The following is an 18676-nucleotide window of genomic DNA, read 5'->3' on the forward strand; positions in this document are numbered from 1 at the left end:
GTTCTGTGGAAAGGCAAGGAAGAACTCTCTGGTACCATGTATCAGATTGTTTAAATGGGAAATCAGTAGACTTTGTATTCCAGGCATTTAAAATTATTTATGTATGCTTAAGTTCTTCCAACCAAAGCATAAGTTAAAAAGGAATTTTGGTTTCTGAACCTTCAGGGTTCATTTCAACCTTAATTTTCAGACTTTCCTTGGCAACCTTAAAGGCCAGAAAGGTCCTATATTTTGCTGTTTTCTTGTTGGCTTTTTTTTTAATTAAAGCTCAAATAACCCATGCAAGCTCTTAACTCCAGGGTCTGGAGCTTTATTTAAAAAGCCAAACAAAAAACTGGAAAATCTTGGTAGCCGGTAAAACTGAATTTGTTTTCTAGAGCAAGTAGACAGGCAGAAAATAAGAAAGGAGCGTCTTTCAAGCAGATAGGCCTTGTTAATCTAAAATGGGACAAGGAAAACTTTTATCCCACTTCATTTTTACTTTTGGATGGCATTTGAATTGGCCTTGTGTGTTTGGCAGCTCATCTGCTGAGCCGTCTGTTTCAGATTATGAATGCTCGGAGGGCACATTGCACCCAGGGAGACACTTCCCCTGAACACAAGAAATTGCAATTGGATTTGCAGTTTAGTGATCTGTAAACATGGACGTGCATGTACATGTGCATGACACATCTAAATAAACTCTGTTTATTTAGGACAACTTGAAGCATTCATACAGCTGGAGAAACCTGAGGGAGGTTAGAAGTGGAAAGCCTTAGTCCACGTTCACTGTCCTGTGCCCCTGTCAGGGTAAAACAAGAGAGAACCACCCAAGGTTCAGGAAATTCTCTGGACTGAAAAGTTCTCACTGGACTAAGAGCTAATATAGAGTAACCAGCTTTACAGCCCACTTAAACCATTTCTTAAAGGGATTTAAGGGTAGAGAAACTGCAATTTGGCTCCCTCCATTAATGAATCATCTCCGGTCCCATCACAGTGCTAGAGGTGAACAGGGTAGTGAATCAGAATGCTATAACCAACTAAGTACTTCTTGGCCAGGAAAGAGGATTTGATCCATAAACTTTAATGGTGCATTAGGTAAATTTCATATTATTTATGGCATACTACTAGCACTTGTCTTTTTCATATGTTATCTGCTTTGAACATACTTTTTTTTTAAAGAATATACTGTTTGTTCCACCCCTCCCTTTTCCTTCCTTTCCCCAGAATGCTGACTCAATTCCTTTTACTCTTTCAGTCAGCTTGCAGTTTTAGGCATTTCCTTGTCCAGTTTTCAGGGGAACACACTTTACTTCCCTATCATCAGCACTGTGCAGCTCTGTTGCAGCTGCTGAATCTCATGCTAGCTGGAGATAGAGGAGATTTCTTTGCAAGCAGTAGATACTGACAGAAGACCATCTGCTCTTCATGGAATTCACTGAAACTTTGGACTTGGGTAGCAGTTGTACAGTTGTGTATGAGAAGCAAATTTGGCAGTGATGGAAGGAATGGTAAATCTAGAACCAGCCAGGAGACTGGAGGGATAAATGTAATTTTGTCACAGATTCTCCTTCTAGATAATTTTATTTCTTTTTTTATAGGTTTTCGCGTTAGTCAACCCCCTAGACTGTTTGCATTATCAGCAAAGTTTGAGAACTCTGGAGATGAGGATCAGACTTAAGCAATATAGTTTATAATAAATTGTGAACAGAGCATTGACCACATGTAGATATATTGTATTGTTTGAGCAGATCTTATTCAATATGCATGAAGAGACTTAGTTATGATATTAGGTTGAGTCATGTGCTTGGAAATATTTCTTCCTGCTTGAAGTGGCACACACAGTTCATTTAATCAGATAATTGCATGTGTGCAATTAGATGTGCAACATCTAAAATTTTAGGAATTTTACTTTTTGTAATATATTTCATCTGCTCATCTGATCAAAAATAGATCTTTATATTACATTGCTCACTCAAGTATTAAGTTCTATTACTTTTTAAATTATTAATCCCAAAAGAGCTACAGGAATTGATGAACATTATTCCATCAATGTTACAAAATTGAGGTACTTGAAAGAAAAAAGAAGTCTAATGAAAATTTTACTTTTTTGAACCCTGTTGGTAGAATAAATGCTTTTCCCATATGAGCAATTTGTGAAGTGATTGCAAAGCCATAATGGCAGGGGACAGAACTGCAGATATATATGAAAGTCAAGCTGTATAATAATGGTAAAGGGGAGAGAGCCAGATTCTGTGCTGGTTTTAGAAGCTGCCAAGGACGTAGGTGCTGTTTTGGGCAGGAGAATTCTTTTAGCCTAATGCCATCTGGATGCTTTCCTCTGTGCCAGTTGTTACATGGGCCAAGCCGCCTGTCCTGCCTCTACCACATTTCTTGAAGTAGGAATTAGATTAAAAATACAGTAATTTCCAGTTACCTGATTGGAAACATATCCATGTAGTGCTTTAGAAACCCAAGGAAGCAATCCAAGCTTCTGTCAGAGACTTTATCAGAAGTTTCCTCATCCATGTCCTGAAGCAATCTTTGAGTACTTTTCTCCTTTCAAGCCTCCTGACTGTAGGATCTGCTCCAATTTGTTGTCCGATGAACATGATAAATAGAGTTAAAACACACAACAAACCTCCACAAACCCCTGCCCAAGATCTTCTATTTCATTCTTTTAGTTAGTAACTAGATACCTGTATTTATAAATACAACAATATAGGTTTTCTTCACCTTGATCTCTACAAGGTGCCTGTATGGTTTGTATTTTTGGGCTGGCAGTTGTGCCATCTAGCTAATGGATTTGTTCTGTAGTCCTGTGTAGGAGACCCATAGCTAACTTTTAGTCTGGGATTTATTCCCTGTTTAGAAGAATTGAGTTGAGTTAAATTAAGTAACTCATCTATATATTCATTTTACAGTTAATTAAGTAGCTCTACTGATGAATTTGGAGTAATTTTTTTCTCATGCTCATCTGTATGTATGTAATTTACCATCATTAATGCTATCATAAGGAAAGGAGACAGAAATTCATGAAATTATTTTTTACAGATATTTCTGTAAGGAAAATCATTGGGGTAAACTTGATTTAAACAGGAACAAATTCCATATCTTCAGTAAACAGGAAGAGGCTGACAATCAAGAATGTTTCAGTTTTGGATGTAATTTGAATGCCTTTTGAATCATGGAGGTTCTTTTAGGAAGAATATGTCCTCTATTTGTGCAAAACTCATCCAACTTATACGGCTTCTTCCTCTGTCTTATATCTAAAACCTCAATACTTATCTCCTTTGGACCTCAGTGTCCTTTGTCTCATTTTTATACCTCATACCTATTTGTCACATGAGCCCCTTGGGGGAGTTGTCCTTCTAAAGAAGGTCAAATTTGTTTGTCATTAAACTGATATGGGAATCTGAAAAATCTGGGTGGTTTGATACTTGTGCATCATCATGAATAATTTTGGTGATCTGGTGTAGATAGCTATACATTCTTCAATTGCTTCTCAGCTTTTGTGCATCTTATTTAAATTAATATTACCAATAACAGTGGGAGTTAACAGAGTCTTTCAGATTCTGTGGCGCATTTTTAAGACCAGAAGATATTTAATGTAAACTGAGCAAGTTTGATTGATAACCAGTTGTGAACATGATGTAGTTTTCACAGTCACAGTGATTATTACATTGGAAGTATTTTCCATGCCTTTTTAAAGTGCTACTAAAACTTACTTAAAGAAACTTTTTTTATGCATGGTCACCAGACTTTCATAGCTGTAGCTGTTCTATAGCTATATCTCTTTATAGGTATAACAGGTGAAGCTGATGAAATATCTTTTATTACAGATAACAGGATAGGAACATAAGGTGACACAGATGTGAGCAAGTCCTTGTCAGCTGGTGGAGTTCAAATTCCATTAATACCTTTTTGCATCTGACCAGACACGTGCACACCTTAAACTATTCCATTAAGGCTGAATCATTGCTGCATTACTTCAGCAACTCAATCTTAAAAATACCAAACAAAACCAGCTAAACAAAAAAATCAGTCATTTAGCAAATAATTTGGTCATCTTTAAGGATATTTTGTGTTTCCACTGCATTGTGTGTTTAACCAAATGAGAACATATGTTGAATTGTGAACTATTTACTACACTCGTGCTTTACAGCAATAAGAGATTATTCAGTCTTTGATATTTAGCAGTCATGTTTATGTGTTTAAAACATTTTTCATAAAGGAAAATATTTTAGGTGCTACCTCATGGGTCCTATTATTCATATATTCAAACTGATGTAGAAGAATGAAAAAATATAATTGCACATCAATTACTCAGTAGTCCAAAAAACAAAGAGAGGTTTTAAGGCAACATTCCTTACTCTTACATGTTGATACCAGTGGGATTATATGTTTTGCACTTAAAGGAACATTTTGCCTGCTGGTGTTGTGCAATAGTTGGCCAAGTAACAGAAGAGATTCCTCTCCCTGCTACAGAGCTGTAAATCAAAAATAATCCACATGGTGGTTTCTCATTTATGGACATACAGCAGGATTGTGGTTCTGAGAAGGGGAAGTGCAGCAGAAGGAGTGTCTGTGGAGATTCCTACAGACTCACACCAAATTCCTTCTGCCTGCAGAAAGAACGTTGCAATGTGGTGTTTGATAGATATCACAAAGTGCAACCTGCAGTCTCCTTTGTATGATTTAAGCTTAGGAAAATTTTTAACTACTAGAGTAAAATTAAATATTGTGTTGTCTTGAATGTGTGTTTTGCTGTTAGTGCCTGAATTGTTGCTCAGCTGGAAAACTGGGTTGCAGGTAGTAGGTTACTGTGATTTGGGATAGTTATTTTTTTTGTCTTATGACCAACATTATTGCATCAGTGTTATTTTATTTTAGTATTTCCCAAACCACTTACATTGTTATGATTGTAATTAAGACTAGATGAATAAGAAAGGAAATTGAGAAGGTAAGAATATATAAGAAGATAAAAATAATTAGGAGGACAGGAAAGGAAAGTCTCAGTAAGAAACACCTGCTAGTATCAAGATTTACAATAATGCTATAAAAATGGCATCATGTCATAAATAGTCATGAGTTTGTCTTACAGACAAACAATTTCATGAGAAGAAAAATTATCAAATAGTCAATAATATGCTCTTTTACCTAATTACTTCTTGTATCTTATAATTCTGAAATGAATTAATGATCTTTACGAAATGCAGAGTGAACTAGTTCTAGGTTAGGGGAATGTTGGGAATTCAGTATGTAGATTATATTTTTTAATATTTTCTAGAAAAAAATAATAATCTTATAATTGTTTCAGAAAGGCAAACCATACATTCCCTGGATTTATAGTATAGACAATATGCCTACGGAAACAGGGAGCAGAAGAAACTGGTGGCAGGAGCCTTCCTGCCTGCTACTTTGTAAACATATTAGTTTTCAACCCTCATTTTGGTTTAATATACAGCACACACTACAATATTGATGTGTTTAATTTATAATGAAGACTGATGCTGTTTCAGCAGTGATATTGCTTGTTCTGTTTCTGTCAGAACACGTATTAAGCTGTTCAAGGAGCAGTGAAATCTCCAACTGCTACATTAGCTGGACATCATGTCTAATTAATGCCTACTGAAGATTTTTCTGGGTTTCAAATATGGTCTTGAATTAAAAATGCCACTCTGCTGTCTGTCATCCAGCTAATTACATAGAGGTCAAGCTGACTTCTTGAGTATATCAACATTTTCACTTATTCTTTTGCAGCATGAGGTGTAGCCCCATGAAATTGGCTCATATAAATTAGGTTGAGAAAATATGCTTACAGTCTTAATGAAAAGATAAATTGTGTATGTTTTAAAATGGCATGGATGGGTCTGTACTGCTGCATTTTAGATTTGCCATCTGTTCTATCAAATGTAACTGTTTTGAAGAGATTCACTCAAGCCCTACTCAGGTTATTTTCAACTGTAACAGTCCAATCTCTTAGTAAAAATTCAAGATTGTTTGTTCTGGTTATCACAGTTCAAAAATAATTTTCGCCTTTGGGATTCTGAATATTTGCAGTATAAATTACATCATTTTACATAAACAAAGAGGTACAGTTATTCCATACTATGCTCTGTTTCTGCCAGATGAAGTAGTTAAATTCAGATGAAGTATTTCTGAACATCTGAAAACACTTTAGAGGTGAAGAAATATGCAGTTACCTTAATATCCTAGTTTGTGCTTCTTTAATACTGTTACAGTTTTGTATAAATTTGATCATCCCACAACCCACTTTGAAACACTTTCAGGGCAGCTAAAACTTTGAAAGTCTGCAAACCACCTTAAGAAGACAAGAGCACAGCACGAGAGGAATTAGCAGATCATTCCTCTACAGTTTTCATAATGATCACTGTACATACTCTAGTAACTAGACATCCTCCTGGAAGATACACTGTAGGACTCACACATTACAGGTTTTATTCAAAAAACCCCCCATAAATTAACAGATCTCTATGGAAGGAAGGTCAGACAGGCTGTATGATTGTAATGTTCTTTTGTGGCCTTAAAACATACCAGCCTATCTGTAACCCTCTGTCTAGAAAACTTGCAGATGCATAAAATGTAAAGAGCACGTAAAGCATATCCTGGGGTGATTTCTAGTTAAAGGCACACCTGCAGTCGTGACTTCCTAAACCAGCTTGTGCCACTACTCCTGGAAAGTGCCCTGAGATTTCTGATAAAAGGTGCCTTCGGTCCAAAGATCATCCAAGTTTTGCATGATGATCTTCCTCTTTTCTTAGGAGGGATCTTTCAATAATCCAGGTGTGGGAAAATGCTGTTTGGGATCAGGAGGAGGGGCGTTGCTGGGCTCTCTGAACCCTGTGCAATGTAAGACAGTCTCTGTTTACCTTTGAGCAGATTCCCTTATACTGTGTTCTTTGACCATAGAACAGTGGCTGTTTTTTAAGCCAGGATTTTGTGTGTTCATGCACATGGTTCCTTTAGTTCTGGAAAACTCAAAATGGTTTAATCCTTCTGACCTTTAGATCTCTGATTCTGTATATGCAATACTGGAGCTACTAATCTGCTTTGCCCTGGAATTCCAAAGGGCTGGGTACGTCATTCCATGCTCAGGTATGCAGGAGGCAGGAGTGAGTCATTCCTCTCAACCTCCAGTGCTCATGGGCTGTAGTAACACTTTTCCTAGAGCGAGCAGAACAAGTCATACTAAATGCCTGTGTGATGTTTTGGGCTTCCTGTGTGCTCATCCATAGGGTAAACAAGGCTATAAGAAAGAAAAGGATGGACACTTTTTCCAGGGAAACCAGTGGATATGATTAAAATGCTTTTAGGCATGTTTGCTTTACTAACAAACACATTTGGTGATCATAAGAGATTTATGAAACACAGAGGTCATTAGTGTTTGACTCTGATGTAAGACCTTTCTATACTGTCTTGCTGCAGCACAGGTTTCAAATTCAACTGTACCAGAACAAGTTGCTTTATCCTCTTACAGAGTGCCTTACAGTGGGGATTTGTACCAAAATGGTTATGCTGCTGCTGTGCTTGCTGAACTGCAGCAAGGCCCAGCCTTCACTAGCCATTTGGCTGGGTTTGATTTGTTAGTAGTCACTTGTCTGTCCAGTGTAGACATAACCTTATGCATTGTACTTCTAAAGAAACAATAAAAATCACTGAGATCTGGTACCCATTTGTCAAAATGTCAGTGCCTAGAATCATAGAAAATCCTATTATACTTACAAATATTATCATGCTAATACTGTTTTCCATGTCCTTTTGGTATCAAGTGTCCTGTAATAGAGGATCTTATGACAAAAAAAAATCAACATATAGCAGTTATTACAGAGCAAATTACAGATAAACACATTTCCTGCAAGAGTGTTGGTGTTGAAGTGAAAAGATATAAAATGAAACTGTTACTTTAAGTTCTCACACTTCATTGACCTTTTAACTTTCTTATGTTCTTAACAAGCTTTCCCAAAGACCCAGCACAGAATCCCATTACTCCTTACACAATACTCAGTGCAGAAGATATTGCAAAAGGTCGGTATTTGTGGGGTCTGTAAGGGAGAGACAGAAAAATGGGATTTCCACTGAGGAGCAAATGCCGAAGAGGTACAGTTAGAAAGTCCCCTAATTCCAGAGTTCAGGAGATCTTCTGCCCTAGCCAAGCCCTAGTGAGCTGCTCATGGCTAAACCAGAAAGGCAGTTGGAGGGCATTGTTTTGCAAACCTACCAACAGTTTTTAGTGGCAGAAAATAAGTATAAAGTCCAGTTTTATGACCCGAAGTCAGGTGATGACATTTCAGCTCCAGCTTAGAAGCAGAGAGCTGTTTCCTTTTGGGAGCTGTCACTGTAGATTTGTACAAACCTGCAGTACAATCATTTATTGTCAGGAGGCTGACAAGTGCTGCTGTAGTTTTTACAGAGACATCTGAGGCTCTGAGCTGGTTGTTTTAACTCAGGTGGTTGGAGACATCCAGGACAATTTGTGAGATGCACAGAATGATCAAGAACAACATGACCACACTAATTCAACATTGGTTGTATGAAACTCATTATTATTTTAATTTGCAGAGGCCACAGTGGTTATCATGAGTTATTCTTGCCCTCTGACTGTGGACAGAGTGGTCATGGGTGATGATTGAAAGTCCACCTGTCTCTCAGAGGAGCCAAGTGTGCTGTAGGCACTGCCAGGGTGAAGGTACATAACCACATACCTGGCACTGCCTGCTGAAGTTCCTAAGCTGCAAGTGCAACTGCTGCTTCTGCTCAGGAGAGCTCCACAGCAGTATGGAAAGGCTCTCTGGAGCAGTGGTTTTCCAGAAAGGCTCTCTGCTGCACACTTCACAGTTTGAGGGACAAAATGGTGGGTTTTGTTGTTGTGTGTATTTTCTAACCCAGAGGCTCCAGGAAGGGTCAGGCCCTCGGGAGCGTTCATTTTGCCAGAGCACCCTTATTCCAGAGCCTCGCTGCACCTGAGGGTCTAGTCCTGGACTGGATGGGAAACACTTGATGCAATACCCAGTAGAGAGAAAGGGAACAGCAGCAAGAACACATCTGCTGAGCCAGACAGCCTACCGAAAAAATCCTCCTCATAGCAGCTCTCCACATCAAGCCTCTAACTCCAGAGCCGGGTCCCAGGTCCCTATTTTGCATTTGCCTTCTGTTTGCAGTGAGAACACATCAGCCTGGGTGTAACCTCTCTCCTGAGAGGCCACCAGTCCCTGCCAAGCTGTAGCCGTTCTCCTTGTCCTGGAGAGGAGACTGAGAGACTGAGAAAACAACTGCAAGAGCAAAGGGCACACACATGAGATCATGGGAGCTGACGGAAACCGTGGACCTCCAATCCCTACCGAGAGGCTCCCTCCCAAATACTAATGGCCTCAAACACTGCTGTCCCCAGGAGACACAGCTGTAGTTTTACAATCTTCCAGTTTAATTTCCAGGTATTAATTATGGTGAGATAGTATTCCTATTTTAATCAAAGAAGAAAAATATCAACCTGGAATTATAAAAGCCTGTGCTGTTTTCTAGGGATTTTACTTAGGAGAGAGTAAGTGTTAGGTGGAATAGAGATGTGACAGTGCGTATGTGAATGGCGTGAATATTTTTATGTCTATTCTGTTTGCTTTTTATATTCTTCCCCTCCATATCTTCTTTCTTTTGCTGAAAAAATGACTGAGAAGCAGGTCGGTAAAGCGGTACTTTTATAAAACCTTTATTAGGGAGTAGGTGGGAAGGAGGGATTCCACATGTTTCATGACAGCTGATGAGCAGTTCAGGATGACTGCCAGCTGAGGAATGATGGGATGCAGAGGTGGGGCATGAGCATGCAACTGAGCTGAGGAGGACAAAAAAAATGCAGTGATAGAGAATTAAGAACAGAGAAAGAAAACAAAGCATGTTGGGAAACCTTTGCAATCATCAAGTATGACTTCAGGTGATTTTCTCTTATTGTTCCCAAAGTGTGTTTCAAATTTAAGGTTGTGCCTAATCCATCTTGGGGTGAAGTATAAAAATAGGAACATTTTCTTTCCACCCTCAGTGACTGATGTGTGCTGTGGTAGGGCAGAGCTCAGAGTAGGAATGAAATATTCAGTGTGTGGGAGTGAGCAGGTACAGGAGGAGCAGATGAATAAGTGGTGACACGAGTATCGTTTTGAGCCAGTCCATACACCATCATTTCTCACAGGTTTGGAGAACATGGTGCAGTTTGCTCCCCACACCAGCTTGCTCCTCGTTCTCTTGCTGCCTGTGTTGTCTCAGTCTCTCCTATCATAAGAATAGCTCATCCCTTTCTTCTGGTTTCCCCCTCCAAGAAGACTCACTGTTCCCCTGAGTACAAACAGTCAGGAGAAGGACATATACAACCAAGAGTTGCTTGGGCAGCCATCCAATTTCCAGTGAGTGGAGGGAGGCAGGAGGCTGAGCCTAGGGCTGCTCCTTGCTGCTGCAGAGCCAGGAGAGGATGCATCGGGTCAGGACATCCTGCTGGGCTCACGTGCCACTTCCGCCTGGGCCCTGTGCCCAAACCTGTTGCAACCAAGCCCAGACGTGGTGCACCTCCTGTTTTGGGATTTCCCCTACCTGTGTCATGACTAGACTGGAGAACTGAAACCGTTCAACATGCTGGAAGCATCTCCAGCAGAAGCAGGGCCAACAGGGAAGGTAAGGGTAGGCCAGGAGCGGGAATGTCGGCCACCGTACCAGGCCGAGGATTCCGGCTCCGGGTTTTCGCTGCAGCCGCCTCGATCAGGCTCCGGCTCCAGTACCCGTGCTCCGCGCCCGGTTTTGCTGGCGGCCGCGCCGCCGTGAGCCGGCGGGGGAGGCTCCGGCTCCGTCCGGCGGGCGGGCGCGGATCCGGTGCCGGGATTTGCCCGGGGCCGGCTGGGGAAGTTGCCGAAGTTGAGCGGCGAGTGGCGGGGCCGCGGCGCGTCCTTCCTGCGGCCCGGCCGGGGGGATGGAACAGCATGGCCGCGCGCCTCTCCCTGGCACAGGTACCGGGGATGGGGCTGCGGCCGGGGCGGGGTGCGACCGGCGCGGGGCTGCCCGGGCGGCCCGGGCTTTGTGCGGCCGCCGCCGCCCCGCAGCGCTGCCCCGCCGCTGTCAGGTGGCGGCGGGGCGGGGGTGTGTCCGTGTGTGGGAGAGGGAGGGAGGGAGAAGGCGAGCGAGGGGCGGCGGGCGGGCAACCCCGAGCCGCGACCTGGGCGCGCCGCGGGCGGGGGACGAAGTACCGCCCGGCCGCAGGTGCCTGTGCCCGGGAATAGGGAGACCCGGGCGGGAGCGGCCCTGGGCGGGCACAGCGCGGGGCTGCGGTGGCCGCGGTCCGTCTTTTGTCTCTGTAGGACACGGGGCGCTGGGTGGGAGCGCAGCGAGCCCGTCCCGCGAACCCCGAGCGCGGGCGGTGCTCGAGGGCGATCGCGCCGGGCTGAGGTGCCCGTGTCCGTGCCCGTGTCCCCGCCCGCGCCCGGGGCAGCCCCGCGGCTGCCGCGCTGCCCTCCCCGCACACCGGCACCGGGGGCTCTCCGGGGACGTGGGCAGGTCAGCCCGCGATGGAGAGTCTCGTTCCTTGTAGTCACAGAAACACGTCTTCGAAGATGCTCCTTGGAAGTAATTTTACCGTGGTTTTGGTGTGGGGACACCGCTGTCACGTACTGCCCGCACAGGTGTCTCACGGTGAAGAGCTTTGCAGGTGCTGGCCCTGAAACTTGGAGGCTCTTGGCACCGTTTCGTGCTCGGGTGATCTCACATCACCTCAATCTTTGTTGATTGCATTTTTTCCCCACGGTAATAGAATCGCTTCACGCAGGTTATTCTATACCGTTAGGTCTATGTTTTATTCCCTAGAGCTGCGATAGCTAATGAACTGCACTTTTTGATACTTTTTAATTTCATTTAGCAGTGACATGAGAAATTTTCACTCTTACCTGACATAAGCCTGAGGCAGGCCTGTTGGTGCACCCTCCTGCCTTGGGATGCTTCAATCTGAGAATCAGTTGTGACATTCACAGAAAGTAAAGCTGGTACATAAGCATGAATTGCTTAAGGACATGGAAGTTGGCAGCAAGGCTGCTCAATTTGCAGTTACTTGTGTAGTTGACTTTTGAGATTATCAACCACTACAAGGAAAGAAAGAAGGATAGTTCGGTTTAAATGTGAGCTTCAAATATGTGGAGAAAATTGTGTCTTTAAGGGTCTAAAGGTACAGAGTTTTGAAGTATAGTAGGTTTTGTGAGAGCTTGCTTTAATATTAAAATTGCTAAGTTAGCCTTGTCTGAGTCTCTTTTTCTACAGTCTTCAAGCCAAAGAAAAAAGTTTAGAACATCTGCTTACTGAAGAGGACAGAAGTTTTCACAGAGCAGCAGCCTTCGTTCTGCTGTTCTGAAGGCTGTTCTGGCTCTTGTTTTGGGGAGAGGAGTGGAGTGTCTGCTCTGGTGTGTTCTACAGCAAGACATTATTGCTTACAGGCTGTGTAATCCTTTCATTGTAGAATTTATTTACTTTTTTGGTCACATGAAAGGGGGACTAAATACGAGTGTGATAATGCTGACAGAAGCAGAAAAATCGACAGTATCCTTAAAACCATTGTGACTGCAGCTTACATCAGTGGTTAAACTGAGGAAGCTATTTCTGTGTGTTGACCATTTGTGTAGGGGTTTCTTTTTTTGGTTTGTTTGGTTTTTTCAGTCTTGCATTGCACAAGACTCATCTTAGAAAGTCGAGCAAGCCTGAAGATAATTTTTTTCAACATAGGTTCTAACTTGTGGAATTTCAGGGTTGTGGAAAGTCCTAACAAATGGTGAAGTGTCCTGAATGTGTTGAGATGAGCATGAGGAAGTGAAAATGCCAGCATGGGGGTGGGGAGTGCAGTGATGGCTGCACTGAGATCAGTTACTCACACCAGCAGTAAAAGTGTGCAGAGCAGTATATTCTGCTGTACATCACAGACAGAGAGTAAGAGGAACATTAACCTGCACTCAGGCTCACAATTATGTCTGATTTTCTGTTCCCTTTCCCATGTTTGGTTTGACAGTGCTTTAGCAGGGCTGGGACGTTGGGTATTTCCAAATGAGAAGAGGGTATTTTCACATGATTTTGCAGCTGCAGTGTCTGAGAGGGCTGCACATCCTTTATTTGAATAGCAAAGCTGTAATTTCACTGATTTGAAACTTTTTGGTGCTAATTGTATTCTGTTGGCTGATTAATAAAAATGCTTCAGGACCATGTAGCTGTAGTGAAATCTATTACACCAAGTATGCTTGAACCAGGGTTGCAAACTGAAGGGGATTATTTCCCCCTTCTCTCTCCAATTTATTAGTAATCTGAAGTATCTTTTATCTCCCCATTTTGAACCCATTTTGCAACATCTTGTTGCCACTTGGGTGTGCTCAGGGAGTGTAATGGTCTGAGCATGACTGTGAATTTAATGTGGAACTTCTAAGGGAACTTCTGCCACGTGAATGTTTTGTTGTGGTTGCCTTTAGTTTGGAAACAAGCAAGCACCAGCAATGAGAAGGACTTGTCCTATCTTACAGATTGTCATTTGTTGTTGGAAAACTCAAATTAAGCTGGAAGCAATATAAAGAGTTGTATTTTTTGACTTTCCAAGAATGGTCTCTGGCCTATTTCACGTGGGGAATTTAGGGAGGAAGAACAGAAAACTGAAGATGCAGAAAATGCATGTTGGGAGTGAGGAAGAGAGGGTTGTTGAAAGGTGATCTGATACAGACATTCAAAAACTTCTTGTTGCTCTTGAAAATTGAACTTGTGGTTTATTCTGAAAAACTGCCTATGTGTGATTGAGGGGGAAGCTCACAGTTTGGGGAAGGACTGTAAAGAAGATACAGGGAGAATAGGAAGATAACTTTTTGTGTTTGTCTTCCTGATGTCATAAAATGCATTTTGTGAGAAATGTGGTAGTTGTCTTAAAAGTCGTCGTGAGATGCTTTGGTAGGCAAGACAAAGTCATGTAATATCAATTTGTATTCTAATTAGGTGCAAGTCTCATTTTGCACTTCAGTGTTGTGTTGGAGAGTCCAGAATGCTGTGCTGTGTTGTTGAAGGGAAACATGGAGTATTACAGCTGAGACTGAGCTGGATGGATTCCTGTCCCATGCACACGTTGCCAGGATTAACGTCTTATTGCTGGAATACACAGGATCTAAATACTTGCAGTATGAATGGTACCCTCACAGTCATATACATGTTATGTACAATGTAGAGCCAAAGATTTTGAGATCTCTGGCAAACTTCTGATTTTTTTTTTAAGGAATCAACAAAATGATCAAATTAAGATCTTAGTTTATTCTTTTCAGTGGAGTGAGGGACCTGTCGTTCCTCGTTCTGTCCTGCACAAAATCTGAAGAAACCTGAGTGTGCGTGTGTGTGCTTAAACCTGCACGTAGAGGAGGCTGACTGCTCCTGATGCAGATAGAACTTAATTTTTTCTGATTGGTATCGCATCCACCATGATGGAGAGTGGCTGCATCTGAAAAGGCAGTGGAGCTACTCTTTCATGTTATACAGGCTTTGTTCAGTACTGATTAGAAGATGGTGGAGATCTTCCATAGCAATTTGAAAATTAAATGGAACCATTTCTAATTATGCAGTGACAGACATCTCTGCAGAGATAAGACAGCAGTCCTTGTTCATGCTTCAGCTGTTCAATGGGAAGTGCTGAATTTTGAAGCACATGGGAGTATTTAATATAAATTTATAGTAAATATTTTCTTATTTTTTACCTTTGCTATTGCTGTAGAAGATGTTCTTGGTTATATAATTGGAAGTGGTAGAAGGCTTTACCATGACATTGGAAAGGGCATTGTGAGGAAACCAACTTGCCTTGAACTTACCTGTTTTTTGGCTGGCTGACTACATGGAAAACATTTATGACCAGGTTGTGTTGTTTGTCCTTAAACTCTTAAAATGAGTTCTAGAGCTTCGCATCATGATAGAATAGTGTATTTGGGATTTTAATCAAGGTAGAATAGCTTGTTTCTCTCCATCTATCTCTTTGGGGTTGGAAGGGAAAGATATTCTTGTTTTTCTCAGTGGAAAAGTTTTGTTTGTCAATTTGTTTTTAAACCTTTCTGCGGAAGGAAGGTTGTGGCTGGATGGGGTGGACAGACTGGTAATAGTATCTTATTACAGCAAGTGTGCCAGAGGGATGAAAACATGGGGATAGAAAGGCTTGATTGACAACAGAAGATGAAAAGGAAGGGTGTCCCTGAAGGTGTTTTTTATTTCCTAGGTTAGCATTCTAAAGTTCACAGGTTTGTATCAAAGGTTGTAATTACTAGAACACACGTTACCCTTATGAAGTGATCAGCTTTGAAATGGAGTCATAATAATGTCTTGCTATTTTTGTACACTGTGGAATCTGACCTTTCTTCCCTCCCTCCTTTTTGCATTTACAACAACTTGAATTTACTCTGCAATTGGTTGTTACAAACCCCATAATAAGAATTTTGCCAGATAAATTCTATGTCAGCACTTGGAAAGGTGTTGAACAATATTTTTCTTCATATCTCAGAGGAATATCCTAGACTATGTTTGCATCTGTTGGTTTATTGTGGGTTGTGTTTTGAAGGAAAAACAGGCCTGTTACTAGTAAAATAGTCTGGGAAGCCTTTTTACTACTATTATTCTATGCGGCATCACAGGAAATTCCAGTTACTGCAGTGATACTGATGTTAAAATTAATATTGGAAAAAGTAATGAAACAAATAAGAATTATTGGCTCATATTCTTAAGTACTGAGTGAAAAGATTATTTTGCACTTAATGTTTTCATTGCAGGACTTCAACACGATGTTTCCTGTCCAGGAGTGACAGCGATCAGTTTGGCTGTAATAATGAAACATTTGGCTGAACAAAGGGTGATATTGAGCAAGAGGGATGATGCACAAGAATTGATGGTTCCAGTGTGTGTGCACTGGCCAGCTCTGTTCTAGTTTTCTGCTCAGAGCTTTAATTTTGTGCCTAGACTTTTACATTCTAACAAATAGTACTTGGTCAAATACCTGAATGTTAGGGAGAACTACCCCTCTAGGTTGCTGTGCAAGGTGTAGCTGAGTTGGTAATTACAGCATGGGAGGTTTAGGTGAGAAAAGACAGCGTGCTTTGGAGTGCTGAAGAGCAGTTGAAAGTTGTTTGTTATATTAGTGTTATGGTAGTCTGAGGGCTGTCAAAACTTGAATATATTTTGTCAGGCTATTTTAAGGGCTGTGTAAATGCATGCTTAGTTGTTGGCTGAAATAATAAAAGTCTTTGGGTACCAGAGCAAAGTCAGAGCAAGGTTAAGCTATAAAAATGGAGGTATTGCAGTGAATACCAAAGATGGTTTCCCAGCATATGTAATTTTTCTTGTCTGCCTATGCAAGAGGTATTTCCCACCCACCCCCCAATAAACAAATAAACCCTCACCAGTTGTGTGTCCCTGTTGTCATGCTCTCAGCTCCTCCCCACATCAAAAAGAAAAACCCCAAAAAAACCAAACAAAAAACCCCCAGAAAATCAGAAAGTGAGTGTCTCTGGAGCAGTGTGCTTGCTGAATAAGCAGATATCAAGGTCTGAATGGAAGTTCTCCTGCTATTTCTAGCTATCCTGTATAGTTTGTCTTTCAGGATGTTCTGGTGATACTGTACACATTCTGTGGTTGATCAGCATTGCACTACACCTCTGATTTCTGCCAAACTTCCTCTTTTAATAATCTTTGAACACCTCTGAAGCTATAAGTACTTAGCCAAAAGAGCAACTGTATTTGCTGGTGCTGTAGGAAAATGTATGTCGTTTTATTTAACTGTTCACCATTTATACAAACTGTAGTAAAGTGGGTTTTTACAGCTGTGTGATTCACAACATCTACAGTACTGTTTCTATATTTCAATTCAAACTTCTAAATTTTAAATCCCAAGAAGCTGCTTTGTTGGATTCGGTTTGTACAAAGGTCTGTGAATCTGAGGTTTCAGATCATATTCCTCTTAAGAGGGAGAACTCTGGTTTTGGATGATGTTTGAAGTTATGTGCTTTGGGCTTTTTTAGTGTGTATTGTGTAATTAACTTGTATCATGCTCAGTTGTTCACAACTGACTTTGTCAGGACAACACATTGTGGTAATTCTAGGGTTATCCTCTGCATAAATGCACCCGGTCATGCAGCTGTGGTTTAGGCAGCATGCACTTCATGAAAATAGTATCTGATTTTGTGCCTGATTTTATGTTGGGGAAGAGAGGTAACCCTAACACTTCATTTCTTGGGAATCCCCTGGGCAAGGGTATTTGGTCTAGGCCAAGATGTGTGAGTTTGCATTGTTTCAGGCCTTAGGCTTTTTTAGAGTTTCTAAGAATGATTTAAAAATAAATTCATAAAGAAAGAGACTTTTCCAAAGAAGCTGTATTATGCTTGTCCACTCAAGTTTAAGTGAGCACTGAATGCCTGGTGGATGGCAGTGGAATGCAGGCAGAAGTTGTCCCTGACAAGTGTTCAATTTACAAAAACCAGTGTTAAAATATTACTGTCTTTTACTGTGGGACTGTTGCTGTGGATTTAGAATCCAGGGTTTAATTTGGATAATTGAAAATTTTACAGACTGGTTGCGTATGACACTAAACTCTCCACTGATGCAGTGGAGAGCAAAATAAAATTATTGTACTCTAATATTAGAGAGCGCTTCCTAGCCTGAGTCGTTTCAGGTTTCTGCTTTTGCCTGTGGGCGATGTTGCCCAAGAGTTCCTGTTTCACAGAGCCTCACCTGGTGACCCGGTGATGGTAATCTGAGCTGGCCTGGTGTCACTGCAAAACAAGAAGTCAGTCTTCTAAAAGTTACAGCATGAAGCATTGCGGTAGTCCTCATCATTTTACAGAATAGATAGAATTATATAAAACCTTAAAGCTTCTTTGAAGACCAGTAGAAAGCGTTTTGTATCTTTATTTGCCCAGGGAGAAGGGAGTTGAAATGTGGATCTTCAGGGTTAATTTTCTCTCTCATCTCTCTTTTACAGCTATCGAGTGCAAATCCTGTGTATGAGAAATTCTATCGACAGGTATGTATGTTCTGGTTGAGAGAACAAACCTCATTTTGATTTTAAAGAATTGATATTCTTTTGCTATGCACTCAGGCTGGCTAACAGTGTGTGAACAATAAAAGTTCAAGGAATGCTATTCTGCTTTAAAATATAATTTTATAGTAACTAACTTAGGCCTGAGCTATATTGGTCTAAATTTAATATTGGTTGTAAGATGACTTATTCAATTTGCCAGGCAACTGCCAAGTGTTATGACATACATCACTTTACGGTTCTAACAGACTGTGAGCTCTTGGAATGGAGTGAATTCTTAAAGTGCTGTATTGATGATGTTCTTTGTTCCTTTTTCCAAGTGAAGCTGAATTTCCTTTGTGTTTGTAGTGCAGCATCATGTAAGACTTGCATCTGTCTTGGAGTATCCCCAGAGGTGCTTACAGGATATTGTAAGGAGTGAGATTTGGATAGAAGGCCACTGAATGCAAAAAGAATGCCTGTAGTTCTTGCAGCTTCACTCAACAGATACAAATATTTTGGCTTTATAGTGGAAAAATAAAAATATATAGAAATAAAATATAATATAATTTGTATTTATCTGTCTTTTATATTTTGGCCCAGCAATACTAAGGTATCTTAATTCCTATAAATACATTAAAAAAAACCCCA

General features: G+C 41.1%; 1 protein-coding gene across 5 annotated transcripts in view; it reads left to right on the top strand.

The window, feature by feature from the left end:
• The window catches only part of EPS15 (epidermal growth factor receptor pathway substrate 15), a 70688-nt gene that overhangs the window by 10137 nt on the left and 41875 nt on the right, over positions 1–18676 (top strand). For 3 of the 5 annotated variants that reach the window (XM_027683167.1, XM_027683166.1, XM_027683170.1), the window contains one exon: positions 17990–18031. In XM_027683167.1, coding sequence (XP_027538968.1) covers positions 17990–18031 — 42 coding nt within the window. Of the gene's footprint in view, positions 1–10599; positions 10657–10853; positions 10986–17989; positions 18032–18676 lie in introns of those variants that run through there. The other 2 variants (XM_027683168.1, XM_027683169.1) reach the window with 2 other exon arrangements.

The sequence above is a fragment of the Neopelma chrysocephalum genome, unplaced genomic scaffold, assembly GCF_003984885.1.
Source record: "Neopelma chrysocephalum unplaced genomic scaffold, ASM398488v2 Primary Assembly neopelma1_64, whole genome shotgun sequence".
Taxonomy (NCBI): domain Eukaryota; kingdom Metazoa; phylum Chordata; class Aves; order Passeriformes; family Pipridae; genus Neopelma; species Neopelma chrysocephalum.